The 22,264-nt window shown below is 38.7% G+C and overlaps 1 protein-coding gene across 6 annotated transcripts in view; it reads right to left on the bottom strand.

The window, feature by feature from the left end:
• Positions 1-1,650: 1,650 nt before the first annotated feature.
• The window catches only part of TEC (tec protein tyrosine kinase), a 48,844-nt gene continuing 28,230 nt past the window's right edge, over positions 1,651-22,264 (bottom strand). For all 6 annotated transcript variants that reach the window (XM_027457127.3, XM_027457126.3, XM_027457129.3 and 3 more), the window contains 16 exons: positions 17,660-17,761; positions 16,552-16,633; positions 14,863-14,991; positions 13,309-13,349; positions 12,900-13,081; positions 11,916-11,981; positions 10,756-10,810; positions 10,510-10,589; positions 9,612-9,745; positions 7,992-8,066; positions 7,025-7,196; positions 6,636-6,852; positions 6,030-6,094; positions 5,158-5,276; positions 4,652-4,809; positions 1,651-2,753 (listed from right to left, as the gene is read on the bottom strand). In XM_027457127.3, coding sequence (XP_027312928.2) covers positions 2,676-2,753; positions 4,652-4,809; positions 5,158-5,276; positions 6,030-6,094; positions 6,636-6,852; positions 7,025-7,196; positions 7,992-8,066; positions 9,612-9,745; positions 10,510-10,589; positions 10,756-10,810; positions 11,916-11,981; positions 12,900-13,081; positions 13,309-13,349; positions 14,863-14,991; positions 16,552-16,633; positions 17,660-17,761 — 1,755 coding nt within the window. In that variant the 3' untranslated portion in view covers positions 1,651-2,675. The remainder of the gene's footprint in view (positions 2,754-4,651; positions 4,810-5,157; positions 5,277-6,029; positions 6,095-6,635; positions 6,853-7,024; positions 7,197-7,991; positions 8,067-9,611; positions 9,746-10,509; positions 10,590-10,755; positions 10,811-11,915; positions 11,982-12,899; positions 13,082-13,308; positions 13,350-14,862; positions 14,992-16,551; positions 16,634-17,659; positions 17,762-22,264) is intronic.

Below are 22,264 nucleotides of genomic sequence, written 5' to 3'. Positions count from 1 at the left end.
CATTTTGACCCCACCCACTTTCCTAAAGAAAAAAAAAAGTAGATACTAATCACACATCTGGTAAGTTAAAGAAAAAAAAAAATCTGTCTGCCTGTCAGCTTTCTAGAATCAAATACATACTTTAAAGAAAAAATATTGCACTATAATCAGTAGGGTTAAGTACTGCTTTAAAATGGGGAAAAATGCAGCAGATGTATACCAGAATTTGGTTCATTTCAGATGAATTTTTGATCCTGGCATTTGAAAAAAAAAAAAAGTTTTACTGAGACAGAGAAGATATGAAGTTGTTTTAGTATAGCTGAGCTCATCCATAAGAAATAATGGCATGATATTTTTTCCAATGTCTTCAAAGACAGGTTAAGTAATCAAGACAGCTGCCTCCAAATCTGTTCTGATTCATCCCAAAATTAACCATCTGAGCCTAGATTCAACTGAAAAATTAAGTAATCTAGAAAAAAGGTGCCTCATTGTTCCTGATATCCCAAGGAAGCATCAAACCCAACAGGGGATATGCAGAAATTATTTTTGGGTAGCATGAAAAGGCAGGTGAAGGGCAGGATCCAAAGTGGCATCCAAAGCACCCACCCTCATTGAGGAAACTCCTGCCAAAAGTCAGTACATTCAGGATATGTTTTATCATATATATTAACGTATAATTATTGTTGAATAAAGAAACAGCCCTAAGGTTTACTAGAAACTATTAATCTCCAGGTTTTCCCATGCTTCATATATGTTTTCTGGGAAACATGGCTTATTCCTGTAAAACTCCTCATTACATACTGTTGGAAGTGTTGGCAATGCCATACTTTTCAGTGTCTCCAGCAAGAAACTGGGATTCAGAGGAGCAGCTAGAGAAGACAAGATAAGCTTTGCTTACCTTAGATCTTTCATGCTCTTTTTTTCTACTACAGGTAGAAAATGCAAATATTTTTCCCTTCAATGGTATGTGCTGTATGTATTAATTTCGTAGTGGTTTGGACTCAACTCTTTGACAGGTCTGTTTGTATAGCAGAGATAATCTTGTGAGACTTCATCATTAAAAAAAAAAAAAAGGAAATAACAATTTAAACCTTTTCTGACACCCTGAAACGGTTCTATGGAATACCACAGGAAAAGGAAAGGACTTCTGCAGACAAAAGACTTCCTCCTTATGAACATAAAGGCTTAGACAAAGCAGTGAGGGAAAGCTAAGACCCTACAACACTGACTACAGAAATGATAAAATGCAGCAATGATGGAATCTATTAAGGTTACTTACCTTTAATAACTTTGTTTGAAACAAACTTCACTATACTCCTCTTTGCATGGAAACTTTTTTTTTTTTTTTTGTGGGGGGAGGGAGGCAGGACAGACTTTAACAAGGCTGCAGAGACTTCTCCCTTCCAACAGAAGGGAAAGGGCACATAGCTATTAAGGAGAGTTTAACCTGTTCTGCATGAAACGTTTGATCATAGCCAAACCAACCAAATATATGTTGATACTACAATCTATATATTTAATAGAGAGTGTGTACACAAAGATACATATATACATGGGCTATCATAATGGCATATTCACATGGACAATGTGATGACATGAACAATAAGTTTGGCTTACAATGCACTGTCCTGACGGTAAATTAATGGCAACACATTACACATTGTTCCAAACCATAGTTAACATTCATTTTATTTACACACACATGTAGTATGACATGATCTGTTAAAAACAGAAAGGTTACATCCCTGTACGTATATATGACAGACAAAGACAAGCCCTCCTTTAACACACCTGAGAGTGTATTTTCCCTCATTTACAAACTCATGTATTCAGTTGTATGTAAGACACAGTAGGACAAAATTGTTTGAAAATTTCAAGAGAAATACACACAGTTTATATAAATAAATGCATGAAATTTATATATTTACAATACATACAGCATATAAATTATTTTATAATTAATCCAAAACAAGGTATTATGGTACACTGACAGCCAGTTGTGCTGAATCTTGGACTGATTTTTCATGAATAATGTCAAGACTAACCTTGTAAGATCTCCAGTGGAACAAACAGCCTAGAAGGGCTTGGGGCATATCATGGCTCAGTCCTGAAGCAAATCCTCTTCAGAGTGTTACATTGAACTGAAACTGTTGTTAACAGCCTACCACGTGCAAATGAATGAGGCACATTTTGTGTTCTTGCTGCATCATAAACCACCCATCAACTGAGAAAAACAATGTTTCTGGAAAATCTCTAGAAACGTTTGAATGTCAGTAAATAGCCATTTATAGATACCTTCAATTTTTACGCATGCAAATCACTATTACTACTACTACTGCCTGTGTAAAGAGAAACTCAGAAACATGGACTGTAGATACATGAATCCAACCCAGTAAATGCAAATTAAGCTCCTGGGCTTTGGTCATATTCTCTTTCTTTCTCCATAAACAGCACACGTTTTTGGCTATGCAGTGAGGAGTTTTCGGAGGAAATACTGCCAGTATTGCTGAAGATAATGTGCTCATTTCCCAACATAATGTAAAACTATCTATTGAAGTGAATCAAATGTTATGGGTTCCCCACACTGTTTAGCAGCATCCAGCAGCCTACAGGGCCAAGCCTTTAAAAGGAAATGATGAAGCCACATCTCTTGAAAGTGATTTCTTCTCAATACCTCTGCTGATGTTGTCTTTTTTTCAGAAACCATCTTCATTTTCTGCAATGTCAACGATTATATGGAGCAAGTCTTCAAAAGTTGGGCGTCCCTCTGGTTTCTAAAAACAAAAGTATGCATAGCTGTGATCAGAAAGCAAAAAAGTTGTGCTGATTTCGGTAAATTCTTTGTCTCAACATCATTCTATTGCAATGAATATGCTATTTCATTAAACATGATGTGAAATTTCCCTCTGTAAGTTCTGAATGCATCACAATTTCAGTGCCACCTTTTCTTCCATGTTTTCATATTTTGGAAAACAGTAATATGTGTTGTTGGACTACACCCTTCATATAATTCATTATTTTGCATAATGCTACATTTTTTTATTTCTATCTCCCTATCCTCCCAAATAAATGATTCCAATCTTTCTTTAGACAACTTGTTCATGCTCCTAAGCATTCTGAGTGTGATTCTCTGAAATCTCGTCCACGTTTTTTGGACTGAGAAATGAGAAATGAGACTGCGTCATAGACTTAAGCAACAGTATTCTTCATTTACTCTATTTGTCTTCCACACGGTTCCCTGTATGTCATAACATCCTCTTTGCTTCATTTGATTACATCAATACACTGAGGCAGTTTCTTTGCTCACCTTACTGACACAGTTAATTTAACATCTTTTCAGTGCCTGGATAACTTGTACCTTTCCTTCATTTATCAGCTTAAATAAATTTGTGCATTTCGAAGATTCAGTATTCACACACTTTTCAAATCATTATTAAGTTTATTAAGCAAGGACAAAGATACCTACAGTTAATCACATTTTATGACAAAGACGTTGCCATTATTTGTGTCCTGTTTGTGATTTGTGAAGATTCTCTCTTTCCAATACTGTGATTGCTTAGTTTTTGCTGTTAATAACCCCTTGTGAGATCAATATATTTTTAATCAATTCACTGATGGTCATATAAATTCTATAAACACATATTGATATTCACAGAGTGTTAACAAATAACTTACTGTGATTTCTTAGTCCATTTTAATGATCATTTCAAGCAGGTTACCAAGTAAAAACAAAATTTAATGGCCTACAATTTCCTAGTTCCTGTGACAAGCCTTTCTGGATTGTAGAAACATTTATTATTTTTTCAGCCCTCCAGGGCACTGTTGTTTTTAATGTATTTTTTTGTTTTATAAACCAACTGCTTTGTATGTTTTAGATATCCACCAGTCAGTTTCATGACAAATTACTTTTTGTTCCAGCACATTCTCCTTCAAGACAAATGTCAGACCATATGTCATCTTTACTACTGGAAAAGAGCAGTAATTAGCTCTTTCCATTGTTTCCCTGATTGCTCTCTCAAAATTAGAGGCAATTAATTAAACCCATCTAGTCTTTCATAGACTTTCTACATTAATACTATAAAATCTGCTTTATGTTGGTACTTAAAGTATTTAATTTAGTTTTCATATCAGTTGTATCAAAATTATATTTGACGACTCTTATATACCCCACTTTCCACTCCCTTCTTCTCGTCTAAGGCATGTATTAATCAATGAACTAAACTCATTCTCCCACTGACCTGAGTACAGGACAATTCTCTCTGCCTCACTCAGCTGGCTCTTTTGATATAGCAAATGCACAAGTTTTCCATCATCTGTCTACCAACATTCAGGTCTGGTCTACATCTCATCTCTTGTACCCTGTCTTTAATGCACCATCAGCAGTAGATCAAGGGGCACCTTCTTTTCCCTATATTCCTTCTTATGCCTCTCTTGTACCACCTGTACAGGAAAAAAACCTGCTCTTTTTTGTTCTACCAGCCAACAGCTATTATCTCCATATGAATATTTCTCAGGAAGGAAGGGCACATGAGTTAGTCTGCTGGGATCTCAGGCCTTGATGACCTGGTTACAGTCAGAATGCTGCAATACAGATTAATTGCTGTTGCTGGACTGGCCCCTTTTTTTTTTAGTTCAAAGGGGAAAACATCCCCCCACACCAAAAAATGCATACCTCCTGCCAGCACATCATCATGACTTCATACACCTGCTTACAGGCCAGTTTGGGCCGATATAAACGATGTCCTTGGCTAACCATAGTTACCACTTCATAGTTGGAACTTTTTTCAAAGGGCATTTTTCCTTCCGTAAACACTTCCCACATTAAAACACCTAAAGAATGAAAATAAACATTAAGAAAATAAGCAAATAAGTTCTTAAAATAAATGTTTATTTTAAGCTCTAGGCTTTCAGTCTTTCTGAAAAAAAATAGCTTAAGATCCATGTTCTATAAGCAGTGTTCACCTGTGTCATTAACGAAAAAACTTTATTCTAGTAGCATGGATTTTAATAAGTAACAGCACTAATAACCTCTGTGAAAACTTTAGGCAAGCATAAAACCATGGTAAGCAGTTTCTCTGAACTTCTTCATAGACATCTGAATACTTCCAGATAACTGGAGCTTAACTGCTATTGACAAAATGTAAAAATAGTGTTTTGTTTCAATGATGAACGTCTTACCGAATGACCAGACATCTGACTTGCTGCTGAATCGGCTATAATTAAAAACTTCTGGGGGGCACCATTTCACAGGAAATTTAGCCCCCGAGGAGCTTGTGTATTGATCATCAAGGACATACCTAAAAAAGAAAAGCATTAAATCTTCCCGTTGGCCTCCAAGCCTACACATCATAATTTAGATTTGGAGTTGAATTTCAGAAGCTCATATTGCCACCTAATGGCCATGACTTAGTAACACATGATAAAACCAGCTTCAGACCAGCACTAAGGTTTCAGTCAAGGCACAATTTGATTTTCTATTTACCTTGGAGTCTTGTGATTATTAGCTATACAACAAAAGTCTAGGCCACATGCAACTCAAATTTTTCTGTGTTACCAAAAAAATGATGCAAAATCGTCTGTTTCTTGCTCTATTTCTCACTGGTCAGTCTGGATTCAGATATCAAGAGGCACGCAAGCTGAGTAGCACAGAATGGTGGCAACAGCCAAGACAAGTATGGCCAAACCCTGTTTTGTATTAGGGTTTTTTGGGTTGGTTGGTTGGTGGGTATTTTTTGGTTGGTTGGTTGGTGTTTTTTTTTTCTTTTAAACAGTCAGACCACTGTTTTTGTTCAGAGCCAGGCCTTGCAGGATAAGGGCACGCTTGATTCTCTAGAGAATACAGTTTTGCTTTTCCATGGTTGAAAAGATAAAGGAAAGAGACACATCACTGCAGAACAAATAATCTTAAAAATCACTGGAGAAATGAAGCAAAGGATGTTCCTTAGAGAAGTCAAAAAAGATCTTTTTTTTTCCTGTAACTGCTTGATGTGCATTCTCTTTCATACAAGAACAGGGGCTAGGTGAATTCTCCAGTATCACCATAACTATACCTTGTCATTCCAAAATCAGACACTTTGACCACTCCTGAATCATTCACCAAGCAGTTCCTGGCAGCCTGAAAAGGGAATGGTTAGATTTGGATTAAAACTTGCAGTCTATCTCAGATGAATTACAACAATAAAATAAGGACTTTGCCCTCATTTTGCTTCACAAGTTCACTGATTCACCAAGCTCAGTGGTGCATTCCCATTATGGTCCAGAATAAAATATGCATTTGCTCTTGATAGTGTTGTTTTTACAGCTAAACCATTTTGTAAAAAATTACCAAGAAAAATTATGATCTCAGGGGATTCATGAGCAGTAAAAATGGCACCAATACAGAAAAAGATACACTATTATTTCAGTGCAAACAGCTATCAACTTTTAATAAACATTTCAGAGCAATTTTGTTCCCTTTTCTCAGGAGAGAGAAACCTCTCGTCTTTTGTGGTACATTGCAGCTTTAGAGATTTGGTTAGAACCTGAAGAGCCAACTTAAACTACTTACAATCTTTTGTGAGAATAAAAGCTGTTATTTATAAACAGGCTGTTTCAAAAAGGAATAAAGCCAGTAATAAAAATTTTAAGGAAGAGTATATTGCATAACAGGATGTTACCAGGTCTCTGTGGATAAAGCTGTTGCTCTCCAGGTACTCCATTCCCTCACATACATCTTGGCACATTGTGAGAAGGACGTCTTTACTGAAAACTCCACGTTTTTGTCTCAGGTAATTCAGAAGGCATCCATGCTCCATGAACTCTGTCACGATGTAAATAGGTCTCTGCTGTGTGCACACGCCATACAGCTGAACTAATTTAGGATGCGTTAGTTTCCTGAAAAGGTTGAAATCATGTACTTATTACTTCCTCCACCCTGCACTAGCTCTTTACCCCACAAAACTCCAAAATACCATATGCCTGAAGTGTTTTATCTAGAATTAGTATATGCCATCAGAGGCCCAGAACTGGCACTTTTATAAGTGCCAAGGACCATACAGCAACTCACATCATCACTTTGGCTTCTTCGATGAAGTCCTCTTCATACATCGCACCTTCCCGAATTGCTTTGATGGCCACTTTGTACTGTGCCCTCCATTTCCCAAGGCGCACTACTCCAAATAGACCACTCCCCAGTTCTCTCATGAAAGTCAGCTCCGAGGGATTAATTTCCCATTTCTCTGAAAAAAAAAAAAAGAAAGAAAAAGAAAAAAAAGTGAGAGCCCCTTACTGTTATATAAGCAAACACGTTGAACTAGTAGGTGATAGAGAAGAGGAAGAGAAACCATAGATTATTATCAAATTGGGGTATTTAGGGAGAAAACTTCTTAGAATTAAGTTGAAAATGTACCAGTTCTATATCTCACCAAAAAAAAAAGAAAGGAAAATTTTAGCTAGACACAACTTTCAACCAGCTGCTGAGCAACACAGAAGGAAAAAAAAAAATTCCCAAAGCCAATAAATATATACTGATATTATCAGACTCGATTCAAGAAGATGTCATCATGCAAAGTTCTGTCAATGCATAGAGGCCGTTGGGTTCCCTAATGTGCTGTTCTTAAAAATGGAACACTTAAAATGTTAAATAAAAGAAAAAAAGCAATACTTCTGCAGAGATCAAAGGGCCAAGGTTGAGTAAGAAGTCTGAAGGCTTATGAAGGAGGCACAGCTCTTTAATCAGGAAGAGCCCAAGGTGTCCACAAAAAAGTAGAGGAAGATGCTGAATTGCCCTGGAGCACCTGCAGCAGGTTCTGCTTCTACTCATGGAATTCCTTGGCACCACATGCCTGCCACCAGCTCTGATGCCTTTCTACAACAATTCTCTCTGCAAGGATCTCAAATATACAACTTGGACCAATGTAAGTTAGTATCACAGTACAAAATAAGTTTTTTTGAAAATTTTTAGAAAATGTTGTGGCAGCTGATATATATAAAATCAGAAAAGGTATGTATAGATCAATATAACACAAAGTTACCGTAGCTGAATCCTGCAGTCGTTGGTGCTGTTGTCTTCTTTGGGGTCACTGGGTAACGCAGCCTCGTAACAAGACCTGAAATTCAAAGTTAATTCAAGAGATACAGCTTATTTCTGAAACAGTGCCAACAGCAACTCAGCTGCTTGTTCATTGCAGAGTGCAGCACTGGCTAACAATAAACTTATATACAGCTTTGACTATATTTGCTGCTATTGCTTTGTTTTGACTATTCAAAGTAGCTTCAAGGTACACAAGAGAGCTCACTGCACCTAACTTGTTGCATCATCTTTAGTGGTGAGAGCCAGATATAGATATATGTACACATATTTGTGCTTTACTGTTATGCAAGCACCAATGAAGGCTGACCAGAGACCACCCCTTTTATAAAGATCAGAAAGACTGTCTAAAAGGTTTTACATGAAGTTAACGTGAGTTTCACTTTCACATTTATTTTGTACAGTGTTTCATATTAAAAAAAAATGCTGGGTACTTGCTGAATATTCTGCTAAAATCTTTTAGATTCTGTCACAACTTGATACAACAAAAGGAAAAATGAATGAAGCAATTAAAAATAATTAGTAAAATCAATTATAACAAATGAAAAGCAGGGATAGATTTTGGAGCATGTTTTTCAAAAAAGCATTATCTAGAATATCACTGGGGAATGCTTGGTCATCTGAATTTCACATAAACATCTGGAAAATATAACTCATGAAAGAAACAAAAGCACAGATTGAACTTGAAAAAAACATACTATATTAGTATCTGTGCCTTCAACCAGATTCCTAAACTCTCCCCATACTTTCATACAGCAGGTAGACACCAGCATGAGCTGTCAGCCATAGATATAGGTGTCCAACAAAGATACATTTTCAGGCACTCCCTGAAAAAAAAAATGCTGTTCTTATGTGTTTTCTGTATGGGGGTTATATCATTTTAAGCCATGGTGACCCACAGGTAAGTACCCAGAGAGTACTCTGGGGCAGTACCATCCCTGCCCATCTGCTGTGGGTTATAGGCCACTGTTAGAGACATGACACAGAGCTAAATTAATGGTTTTTTTCCTGACACATTAAAGCCATTCTTCTATTTCACTGTGGATCAGAGCACACTGAACTGTCAAAAACTAATTTTGCCACACCTTTACCTCAGCTTGTTCTGTGCTTGTGTCTCAGCCAGGAAAAAGGACCTAATTCACTGTACAGCAAGCAAATCGGAATGGTGAATGAGTAATATATACAGTGTTAGATTAAGTATTGATAGAAAGAAAAACACCAGCTGTCCTCCTAAAACTAGAGGCTGACCTCTGTTGCTGGTGTCTATCCACTAGACTGGGCTAATAATAGGAATAGCATGTGTGTGTATAAATACATAAATTACATTTAAAATATATATGTTATATATGTATAATATATAAAAATATATACAAACATGCATATATATTTACATAAAACCTTTCAAATGATTGCCTATATTGAAGCAATGTGAAAATGCAGTCTCATGATTTCTCTAAGGAAGAAGTATCTATAAAAACCTAAAAGCCTTCATTCAAACCCTAAACACCTCACACTCCTTTCCAAATCAACCCACAGTGACAGGAAGAAAATGTAATCCATCTACCTGCTGCATTATGTTTGTGATACTCAATTATTTCCGGAATGGAGTTAAAGAGATGTTTTTCTGCGAGGTAGTACTGCTTTGGTGATGTCACTGTTTCTTTTATATGGTAGTGTCTTATTCCTGACGAGCCTTCTCTGAAAAAGAAAAAAAAAAAGAAACAATATAATAATACATTGTCATTTGTTTTGAACTTTGTAAGAGGAGCATATTGACTAGAAAAAGAAAGCTCATTTTTCTTTAACAGGAGGCAACATACAGAAAACACTAAGCAACTTTCAGACCTGAAGATCTGCACAAATGCTGAATGGACGTATATGATGTCTCTGTATCTCCTCACACCATGCCTGGTGGTCCTATGCTACTTGTACTATTTCAGGAGAGGAAAGTTGAGACTGTTGTCATGAGCAGGGACAATGGTAGGGGTCCCTTTGCACATCACCACAGCCCCAGGGTGAGCACCAATTCAGCCAGCACGGATGCCCAATGTTACATGTTTCAGAAACATCTTGAATACCAAAGACCCTGAGCACTCGTTTCTTGGGATGTTCACAGTACCACAACCAAGTTGAAGATTAACCCATATGAGTTAATTTTCATCCCAGCTTGTTTCCCCAACCCAGCTCCCCACTTGAACATGTAGATTGGCACAAAGAAAAAGACTAAATGGCATGGGAGAGCCTCTTCCTTTCAGTGGCAGTTCAGATTTTCACTGGTTTAAAGCCAATGTAGCCGAAGCATGGAGTTGAGAGCTAATTTTCGTCAACTGTGTTTTCTAACATAGTGCTCCTTGCTTCTTTGTTGAGCTCTCTCCTGGCCTCCTCTCCATCGCAGGGGTTTGAATATGCATGCAAATCAATTCAAACAAGGTAGGGTATGCAGGGTAGCCACAGAAACTTACCCTCCAAATTTTGTATAAAGGGAAACTGTATACAGGCCAGGCTGACTTGAGTCTCTCACCACAAAACCACCTTCTTTATCCTAAAATGCAAGCACATCAACAGCTTTATACCACAAGCAATTTTAAGCCATATGTCCTTCCTACTTGTTCTGTGATTTGCACATGCCAAAATTAAGCATTGGCTTAAATAGGAGAGACTAGTTTAAGTGAACACCGTGGTTCATACTGCAAGGCTGCCATACTCACCTCGTTTCTGAGGAGCTGCTCCGCCTTGCTCCGGTTCAGGTTCCTGCTGTACCACCTGCAATGCAACATCAGCACCTATTACATAGTAGTATTTACCCATAAAAACGCCTTAAAATCTGAATTTGATCCAGTGAGATCTCACATAAACCAATAAATTTCAGGAAATTGGACTAACTTTTGAGCAAAACCAATTGTAAAACACAGAGGCATGCTGATGGTGGTGGTTACTATGCATGGCAGCCTGAGAGCAGACCAGCAGCCTCAAGGCAGCCCTCAAGCAGCTGTCCCAGTCACCTGCTGAGATGACTGCCAACTTTCATTGGATTTCATTCAGTAACTTCACAATCACATCGTTATGATTTTCCACAGAGGACTGATCCACCACAGAACAGATCAAAAGTGAATTAAATGCGGCTGCTCCACATCCTTGTGCTTGGTGAAGCAGCCAAATAATCACTGATGTTTCTACTTATTGCAGTGAACAGTTACAACAACAAAAACCACACAGCTAGCAAATGGTGTGGTGTATTGTTTTGAGCCATGCTGCCACAATGGTAGAAGAGCAGGGAAGTGGCACAGAAGCCTGTACTCAATTTCTGCTGTAGTAGTTTTGCACAGATGATCTGGAGGAATCCTCTGTGCAGTGACCCTGAGCCATGTCACCAAGGTGGTAAGGCACAAAGTAGCTGGACCAGATAAGGCAGCTCAGTTCCTTCCTTCCCTTTCTGCCCCTTTCATGGCTCAGCCCAGAGCAGTGCAAGGCTATAATGAGAGCCTCAAAGATGAGAAAGCAACAAAGAACACATCTAAAATGGATAAATTTCCTTCTCTCTTTGCCTGTCAAAGAATTAAGAGGGTTTTGAAGTTTGATTGCTTTTTTTTTCTACTTTTAATAGTAATATCCTATCACTGCATGCGTGATGGCCATCTCACTGACTTGACTCTACTTTATACATGACAACAAAAAACATTGAGAAGAATCAGAGCAAATAAATACGTATTTCAAATTTTTGTTTGATCTTTGAGATCAATGATATGTGTTTACTTCAATGTTTACAATAATAAACAGTTGTTTTCAAAACTTCAGAAATGCATTGTAATTCTTAAAGCCTAGCTTTTATTTTACAGTCTTCCACATTTTAACTCAAATGTTCACTTACTCATATTGATCCAGGTTGTTGGACTTCTTTCCTGTTACATAGTTGCTTGGGATATATCCTTCATGTCTAAAAGAATATATAATATGTAAACTGAATAAAAAGATGTAAAATTGCATGTCTAGAAGACAGTGTTTCATTCTGCTAATTACCAGAGGTCAGTAATGACTAGCAGTCATCTATTTATTACTGAGCCACCCACTTTACTACTCATACAGAAATGAACGTTTCACATCAACATTTCCACATTAGCTTTCACTGAAGCTAAAAAATCTGCACAGTCAGCAGAAGTGTCCAAGAAAAACAGCAGAAGTGGGGAAAACAAGTGACCTTTGCTTCTCTATCACTTCTGTGCTCAGATGTTGCAGTTGGCCTGTAGAAATGTATTTGTAGACCGCCACAGCAGCCCTGCTGTGCCTAATAAGTGACAATTACCCTTAACAGTTTGCAACATTGACCTGGTAAATATTGAAGTTTGGTAACTTCCGTCCTGAAAACCATAGGGTAAAACTTTAAACCAAGGAATGTAAAATTAGAACATCATAGTCATTAAGGCATCTCACTGCGACTCTCTCAGCGCATTCAAAGATTATCCCTAATGATACAGTTGTAAAACAAGACAATGATCATTCAAGCCTGGAAGTCAGAGCCTGCTGATCTGAATGTTAATCACGTCGCTCCCTAACGAGCTATTTCCCAGGAAAACAGGAGTACTGGACCAGTCAAATGAGGTTTTGCCTGACAGGAAATGTCATTGTAAATGCTTTCAGTTCTGCAACAGTCTGCACGCAAACTCCACAATCTACTGAGAACCACACTTCTTTGTTTGGGTTCTACGTGGGAACAAAGATATGGATGACATTTCAGGACTTATGTCATAAGTGGGGTCTAATACTGTTATTTGTTGATATGTAATCAATATGAACTACTAGAACCTGAAAACAGCCTTATTAACATTATATTGAAAAATAAAAAACTCATGCTTACCCGTATTTGTTTCTTGCCTTCCACCAGTGAATGTCATTCTTCTCAATTACTGTATATTCTTCACCTTTGTCTAATCTTAAATCATGACGTTCTGTAGGCTGGAAGTCATACATTGCCACCACTATCTCCTCCTCTTCGCTGTCATTCTCCTCAACCGGAGGAACAGGCGGTGGCGGCCTTCGCTGAAAATGATACAAAATGATCATCGTTCCACTTTGCTCCATGATTCCACTCCACCCAGTACCTACTCTTACACCACTGCAAGACAGCCGAGCATCCCAGAGGCAAAAGCTGGGCTAGTTCTGGGTTGCCCCAGGAGAGAGCTGCAGTGGCTAGGATGACCACAGCACTGCAGCCCCAATGGCGTTTGCTTTTCAGCCCCCTATTCATCAGCAGCACAGACACCTACCGTATTTTTTTCTGGCATTGGAGAAGGCAGCGTCACTACACCTACAAACAGAGCACAGAAAAAGATTCATGTTTACTTTCTAATTCAAAAATTGGATAAAAGGTTTAAACTTCAGATAAGGCTCTAACATCTTAGCCTTCAGGATAGCATAGTAAGTCAGGAAGCAAAACCAGCTCCAAGTGAGAAAACATTAGTTAAGTGCTCCGTGACACTACTAAATTGGCCAGCAGGCAACATTCACAGCAGGATTTGGTGACATCAGTGTCACACCACAGCATGCCACACAGACAGCTCCAAGCCAGCCCACGGGCAGGGATGCCTCATGGGGTTCCTCCAAAAGACTGCTGGAGTTCAAAACCATGTCTTGCTCCTTAATAAGGAATAATAATAATAGATAGATAAATAAATAAATAAATAAATAAAAAGAACATAAAAAGGAAGCAGTGTTCTTCTCACCATGATAATCTAAAAGTCTGCTTCTATTAATATCTATTCTTATAAAAATATATGTTTCCCTTGATTCTTGCTTTGCCAAATAAGGCATAAAAATTGTATTTTTTGTATAAAATTGTGTAAAGCTGTATAAAAAAAAAGTAGTTTTTAAATTACTTCTCAGGTCTAAAATTATTTTTGTCTCCTGTGCTGCTTTTTCGCACTTCAACGGCTGAAATATCATCTTGCAGAATAAGGTCTACCACAAGCCACTGTTTTTTCTTCTTTTAATGCAATGAAATACACAATTCCCCACCTTTTAAGGCCCTAATGTAGGAAATTTTCCAGGCACTGTTAATTTCACTAGGAGGTAAGCGTTGTTGCAATTACTTTTATTACTAAGGAGTTTTCCTTGAATCAAAGACAGACAATTACTGTATTGTCATAGAGGACAACGCTGCAGTGAGGGTCACACTTCCACATCTTTGCATGCTACAGCATACACTGCAGAGCACGTACAGGCTGTGGTTTGCATGCTGGAGGAGCCATATGCATACGGAAGTCATGGTTCATCCAGGTTCAGCATATGGACATTTGCAAACTTTTAGGAGAATTGAGCCATGTGTCTGTAAATGCATTAAGCCTAGTTACATTCTCGTACCATTTTCACACCGGTGTAATAACACCGATTCCAGCAGGGTTGTTATTCCTTTACATGGATACACAGAAGTTATTAATTCAAACTGGAGAGCTGGCAAAGATCAGATGAATCTCTTTCATCACGAGGTTTTAACCTCAGTCTGAGGTAAACAGTTGGTCAAATAGGTTTCAGATGGGAAACACAAGCCAAGTGGAAAATAAATTCAGCAACCTCAATGATTCCTTTCAGCTGTCTCCAAACACTTTTTGGAAGGACAATTCACTGACTTTTACACTTTTTACAAAATGTTTGGAGATGAAAAATATTTTTGTTTTCTCTAGACACAGTATCAACAGTTCACTGTGCACCATGAAATTTCCCTGATACCTACAGCATTCAAATGTGAGGACAGAATCACATAACAACAACAAAACACAGAAAAATACGCCAACATAATTTCATATGTAAAGTTATGTACTTACTGTTTTCAAAAAGATTATATCTTTCACAGCCAGGTGCTAATTTTTCTGTCTGCCTGCAGCACTGATAAATTCCCTCTGTCCAGAATTTAGGATGGTATTTTACCATTATATTGCTGTTGTTCTTTATTCCTACAGGAAATAGAGAGCAAAGATTAAAAAAGGAAAAAAAAAATCATGATTTCTGACTTTCTTAATAAATACTAGTGTCTTTGACGAATCATAATCTTTACTTGTTGTCCTTGCTACAACACTGCTTCTCTAAAGGACTTTCTTACAAGTTTACACGGAGGTCATACAGTGAAGGCAGGTGATATTTTTAGGGTAATACATGACTTTACTCCAGAAGGGTGTGCTGTACTCCCCGCCCAAAGCAGCCACCACAGCAGGGCAGTGTTTGGTGCCTCCGTGAAGGCAGGCCCAGGCGCCCACCTGCACCCTGCAACACAGTTGGGCGGCTGTGAGGGGCCCTGTGGGCTCTGGCTGCCTCTTTTCTTTTTGTTTCCACTGCAAGTGACTCCACTTCCTCTGTAATTAGTGCTCTTGAGGAAAGGTTAGCTTACATTTATCACTATTTCACAGCACAACGCCTGTGTTTGGTTTAGCAGACTCCCCATCCCCACCCTATGAGGCCGCTGAGTTTCGGAAGTTATTTCCGACCCAGCCCAGCCCAGGAATTATGTCTTATGACTTTGAAGAGCACCTGCAATTAATGTGAATGTTTGATGACAGCAGAAAGCATTAAGAGGCTCTTGAAAAAATGATCTTTATTCAGTATGATATCAATAATCAGAATCACATTTCAGGGGAGATGTCTCCTGTCGTTTTACATCAGTGGGAGACCATCACCATAACACTGTCTAGCTACGTTCAGACAAAACTTCCAAGTGATGCCACTAACTAGCTCGGATAAGCTTTTTGATGATTTACATGTTGTACAAAAGCATGGATTCAAATTCTTGTTGCAGTTAGACTAGACAAATTGAATGAAATCAGCCAGGGTGCTTGATATGCCCAGTACCTATTCTCATATGCTGTGTATGCAAATGATGACCTGACCCAATAAAAATAAAAGTCAGTTGATACGTGCAATAGAAGTTGCACCATTTTATTTTTCTAGCTTGTTGTGGGTTGACACCTGTCAGCAGCTAAGCACCCAACCCACACACTGGCATGGGGGAAAATAATAGAAAGAGGAAAAGTGAGAAAACTTGTGGGCTGTTACAGTTTAAAGAGAAGGGAAAGAAAAGAAAAAAAGTGATGCAAAGGAAATAATACACCATCTCCCACCAGTAAAACAATGCCCAGCCAGCCTGTGAGCAATGACCAGCTTGGAAATCAACCCCCCCCACTTCCTCCTTCCCCTACCCCAGTGTTTATTGCTGAGCATGACTGTATATGGCATGGAAGATCCCTTGGGGCGATTCACATCCCCTACCCCAGCTGTGTCCCCTCCCAGCCCCTTGCCCTCCCCTGCCTAGTCACTGTGGGGGCACCATGAGCAAAAGGCAAAGCCTCCAGGCTGCACAAGCACCCTCAGCAATCACTAAACCACTGCTGTGTTTTCGGCACTCTTGTAGCCACAAATCCAAAACACAGCACTGAGTTACCTCCATCTTGCTAGACCCAGCGCACAGCTCTAGTAAAGTTATCTAAATGTGTCAGATATTAAGTGCAAGTGATTTCCTTTACCTTCTTTCAGATTCCTCACCCACTGATCCCGGCTTTGTGGACTTGGTGCAAAAATATAAAGTGTATTAGCATCATATACGACCTGCAGGGAAAAAGAAATAAAATATTTTAAAAAATAAATAAAGCCATTCAACTAGTAATACTCTTTTATTTATTCCTTAGCAAAAACAGTAAGCAGAACAAGGGGAAAAAAAAATGTTACATTTGGCAAAATGAGTGTCCTCAGCCACATGAGGAGCATGAGACAAAATGCAGAAACAAGGGGGAAGTTTTTTAGGGTTTGCTATTTATACATGGTGCTGTCAATAGAACAGGAAGGATTCTGTAATGGTATATTATCTTATTATTCCTTTAGATGTTGCTTCATGCTTTGCTTTGTTCATTCTTCAGTGTGTTTTCTAAAAACAGTATCTCATAACTGTTAAGGCTATTTTATAATCAGGCATCCTTCGTTCCCAGCCACGTCATAATACTTTGTGATTCTCTATTACTCTGGGTTAATTTTTGCCGTCTTTTTCTTCACTGCCTGTACAGACAGAAAACAAGTATTGCCCTGGTAGAAAGGGGGCAGATCCCTGCTTCCATCAGTGAAATTCCCGCTCACATCAAAAATTTCTTCCATCATAAGCAGAACCTGACATTTAAACATTTCTTTTTCCTTTTAAGTACTTTATTTTCTGTGTTTACTTCCATTAAGTTCACAATGGAAGAAAAAGCAACAAGGTTTATCTTGTTTTTCTTATTCCGATATAAATTAATGGTAATTGCAAACATGCTGCTTATATAAAGTGTGTGCAAGAAAGAAGACAGGGAAAATTGGCTGCCAACTAACCTATTCTGGAGGACTAAGCAGTTTCCAGTCAACACCAAGGCAGAGAGGGTGGGGAAAAGAAAAAGTCCAAGTGTTTTAGGCAAAGCTTCCATGAGCAGGGACTTTATGATGAGCAGAGCTTTTGGGGATGGTTTGCAGTCCCTGACCCTGAGCCCCCTCCAACAGACCCAGAGAACTGAGAATGGGCTCCGTGTTTAACAGTGTCAGTAATTCCAAGCAAGTGGCTTGGTGCTATTGAAAGGAGCACTGTATTTTATATAAACCAAAGGAACATACCTGAAATGGGTATTTATTTTGACAGGGAATAATACCATCATTTTTTACAACTTCTACACATTTAATCCTTGAAATATCCACAGATCCTTTTCTGTACTTTTTCTGTAAGAAAAAAAAATAATAAAATACAACTGATGATTGCATTCATCTACAGACACTCATCTGTTTATCTTTCTTTTTTACCTTTCTCTGCAGAGACTTATTGCTTACTTTTCCACTTACAACAGCAGTGTTGCTTTAACTGCAGAATTCATTTGAAAAAAATGAAAGAGGGTATGAAGACCTACGCTAGTGAAAGTGCAGACTAGAATGTAATTGCTTAGTAAAAAGCATCACCTTTTCCAATACAGTTTCCAATCAGTTGTAACCATAGTCTACTCTTCATTACAAAAAAAAACAAACAAACAAACAAAAAAAAAGAACTTGAGTACAGATAAAGAACAGCTTGCTGATCTCAAGTTATGACTAAAAAGGGTGAGTGAAACAGGTGCCAATGCATCATCTAGCCTGCTCCCTTGCTCTGTTGCTCCCGTCTTTCTGTGGCTACTCCCATGTTTTACCAGCTTTCCATTGAAACTGCAGTGCTGCACAGGCAATACAAGCTCATGCAGGGTAGGAAGCAGAAGACAAGAGGTGAAACCTGTCCTTGGGATAAGCTGTGAAAACATGGTGAAAGAATTTCTTTGACCAACACGGCAGAAGCTTTGAAAAAGCAAGATCTGAGAAGGTTTGGCTCACTTAAACTGGTAATCATGAAGATTTTAAAGAAGGAAAGAGTGCTCACCAGCTGCAGCCCAAGTTAAAATGCACAGAAATACAGTGTGGTTCAACTGTCCCAAGAGGGAATCTTTGTGGAAGAGTAGCCTGTAGATGGAGGTAGCTTGTACTGTGCTTCAGTCTATATGTAAAAGCAATAGGCAGTAACAGTGAAGACCACACACGTGCAGACCTTTTTATGGTGTCTGTTTCTGAAGAAGCTGATTTATCCTCTTTTCATTTAAATGAAGCAGAAAAGGTTAAGAATGAAAGTACAGCATGGAAATTTTCAGCACACTGGTAAAAAAAAAAAAAAAAAGAAAGCTGGTAAATCTATGGACACTGTAAGGGCCACTTCTCACTTTGGGGAAAACCAGGTCTCTTATAAGGGAGGATGTTTCTACTGAAATCTGGAACAACAACAAAAATGGCAGCAGCTCATGGCAGGTTCAGTATAAACCCACATCAAAAATTTGAATAGCAAAGCACATCCAACACATGCAGACCAGTGTGCAGCTCATGAAAGATGAGCACTGTTCAGGCAATGTGGAAATAATTAGCAATTAGTGAATTACTGGAGATACTCTACTCCCTACTCAGCTCCCTTCCTCTCTCCTGAGGATAGAAATTTCAGCCCAAATAGCAGAAGTCTGGCACAATAATAAAGAACTGAAAAGAGTCTTAAAAACAGAAGAGCAGAGCAACTTCAAGCTCAGCCATCACGATTCCACCACCCTAGCAGCACAACAGTCATCACCCAGGGAAAACAGAGAAGTCTCACCAAAATTTAGAACACCTTCAGTATTTTGTCTCCTATGTATATTGTTACGAAGAAAAGAGGCAGATAAAATGTGCCTGAAGAATTCAGGCACGCCACAGTCAGCGTCAGGAAGAACGACAGGAACCGAGTTCAGATAAAGCTGTAACTGTTATGTAACACCACAAAATTAAAAAGGCAAAAAAGAAGTCCCAACATGGGGGTTTTAAAATTGCAACATGAACAAAGATGAATTAGACATTCTAATGAGTAATTAATAATAATAAAAAATAAATAAAATAACACGTTGCTACAAAGCTATCACGTTATGCTGACAAATAATTTGCACCGACTACGCAACCTTGGTTTTCTGATCAAAAATTTGTTTCAAGTCAAGCTTTCTGTTTATTTTATGGTATCCCCTTACTTGAACTTTGACTGCCTGAAGTAAAACACGTTAATGCAAGTGCCAAATATTGAATAACAACTGCACACCACTCAGTACAGCATCAAGTACTGCTCCTTCCTCTCATATTCATGGCAGCCTGGTGGCCTCAGAGCTGACAGATTAGCAAATGCGGGATAGGAAGACCCAAACAAGATCTACCTTTTTCTTTTTTTTTTAATTTTTAAATGAAGCACAGAATTCAATACTCCACATAATTGTACTGAAGATACCTCTCCAGATCTTTTCTCTGCACAATGACATACAAAGAAGAAGAAAAGCCTGCCACTTCTGTAATGTATCTACCCAGCTTTCTGGGTCCTGTGGGGTACTCATGTATTGCTTGGATCCCGCCTAGTGGTTAACTGAGGCTGGGGGACAGAAAGAGGTGATATACATTTTTATCCTTATCTGGAATCACAGACATTTCTTTGAGGAACAGGCTTTATGACTTTAAGCCTCTCCTCCATGACTCACAGATTTTCATGCCAATTCTGGCATTCAGTGAGTGCTCCGAAGGAGCATATGTGTGCAAAGATGGCAAAGAACAGGAATCCAAGAAGATAATCAGCTAACATTTTGGAAAAATAAAATAAAATAAAATAATAAAGCTAACCTCCTAATACTCAGCACATCATTCTAGTATTCATATTTCCTAAGTCATCCCTTTGTATACTTGCATGATTTAAGGTGGCTCACTTTACATCACCATGAGACACTAAATTAAACCAATTCAAATTTGACCCACCTTACAACCCAATCCAGCTAATAAAGCCTAATGACATCAGATTCTTCTATTTTTGCATATTCTAAAGATTAAAAACCTTTTACATGTGAAATTAAAGACAAATGTACTGCTCCAGCCGTGTTTCAGGTTGCAGCAGAAGCAACAGTTATTAATGGCCACAGCTTTCCAATTGCCAGGTTTGCAGCTGTGTTTTAGCTCAACATTTCTCACTATTAAACCATGAGGCGGAAAAGAATGACTGAAGCAAAATGCTAAATAGAGCACTGCAATTCCTCTACTTAAACAATTTCCTCTAATAATGGGACTTCTTGCAGACTATCACTGTGTTGCATTTATTGCGCGTGCCTAATGCCTTGCTCTAGAGTGAGGTGTAGAGCAGACACAAAATGCAGGATCAAGCAGAGCTCACACCCTGACCTAGAGTGGAAGTAGAGCTGCAGGCACGAGCCAGCATTGAGGAAGCCACTCACAATCACTCTTTCCAACGAGTGACCTCTGTTACAAAGGGACAGAATTAGTCCAGGGGCTAATTATGCAATGTCAAACCATAGTGGGAAGAGGGGCATTTTTCACAGATGCTTTTGGAGGAAGATGGCAAATGTAGTAGAAAGCAGTTGGATTCCCTGTAGAAGTAGCAGTGTTTCACCAGTATGCCCGTGCATGCTCTCTGGACACAAGCATTCACAAAGGATTTGGAAACCAAATGGCCAGTGAACCCGTGGGACCTATCAAAGTGGGTCCACCTCAGGAACATGCCTCTTGAAGGAAAACAAGTTAAAAGAGTAATACAGGTATAAATGCTCTGTCCCAAGAAGGATAAGAAATAGATAAAAACATGCTTCACAGTCACACTAAAGGGTGTTGATGTTTTTTTTTTTAAACTGTTATCTGCTTGCTGAAAATAACAAAAGGGAAGTGACTGTACAGAAACTACTATACAAAGCTTTCCAAAATGCAAAATGGTATATGTACTTCATACTTGACTGTGCTTCAGAAGCATGATTTACAGTTTCAGAAGCCCTGTTCCTTGCTCACAACGAGGATGACCAGTCTAGCCAACGTCTTGTTTCCATGCAAAGCAAAAGAATAAGCTATTCCTATTGTTCGATATATAAGACAGAAATACCAAGAAGTGACAACAGTAGAACTACATTGTCAGATGTGGTACAAGAATATGATTACAAAATTCCAACCAACAAGAAATAATCTCAGAATAGAGGAAGACAAGAAATATCCGTTAGATAAGTACACAGGCAGCTCATCTTCCACACACTTGGAACTCTTCTGCTGAATATGGTAGCTTCACAACTTCCTAAGAAGCCTGTGTTCCCACACAGGCTTCCCCCAGACAAAACGGTTCTTCAGTGCATTTCCTCTTTGTTTACGAAGATATCATGCTGTTTACCTTCAGAAGAGTGGGGCTGGGGGGTTAAACACAACAAAGGACGTTTTGTTTGGAAAAAATATTATATCAATGAAAACATGCAGAAGTCAGCCCGGCTGCCAAGAGATAGCTACACTCTGGCTCACCCATGGCGTCACTCCTCTTGTTCTTCACACTATTGCTCTCTCCCATGCTTATTCCCATGCAGGAAACCCCGAGGTCATCAGCACATGACCCAGGGAACTGGTGTTCCCCTAAACATCCAAAATGTCTCGACATTACTTACATCTCCTTTTACGGAGCTGCTCAGCTATTTCACAAGACATCAGCAAAGCCCGCCTATCCCAGCAGCAACCAGAGCCAACTTCTCTCACAGAATATGCTCCAAAGTCAAATGTAGGGAGTTTGCATTTTTTTATTATTATTAGTTATTTTATTCCTGAGGCATTTTCACCCAAGCAATGTCACTACTGTTCATGCAAATAGAGTTATACTAGAGCTGGCTGTTAGAGGGC

Source organism: Anas platyrhynchos, chromosome 4, assembly GCF_047663525.1.
Source record: "Anas platyrhynchos isolate ZD024472 breed Pekin duck chromosome 4, IASCAAS_PekinDuck_T2T, whole genome shotgun sequence".
Taxonomy (NCBI): domain Eukaryota; kingdom Metazoa; phylum Chordata; class Aves; order Anseriformes; family Anatidae; genus Anas; species Anas platyrhynchos.
This window is presented reverse-complemented; position numbering and strand designations above follow the sequence as displayed.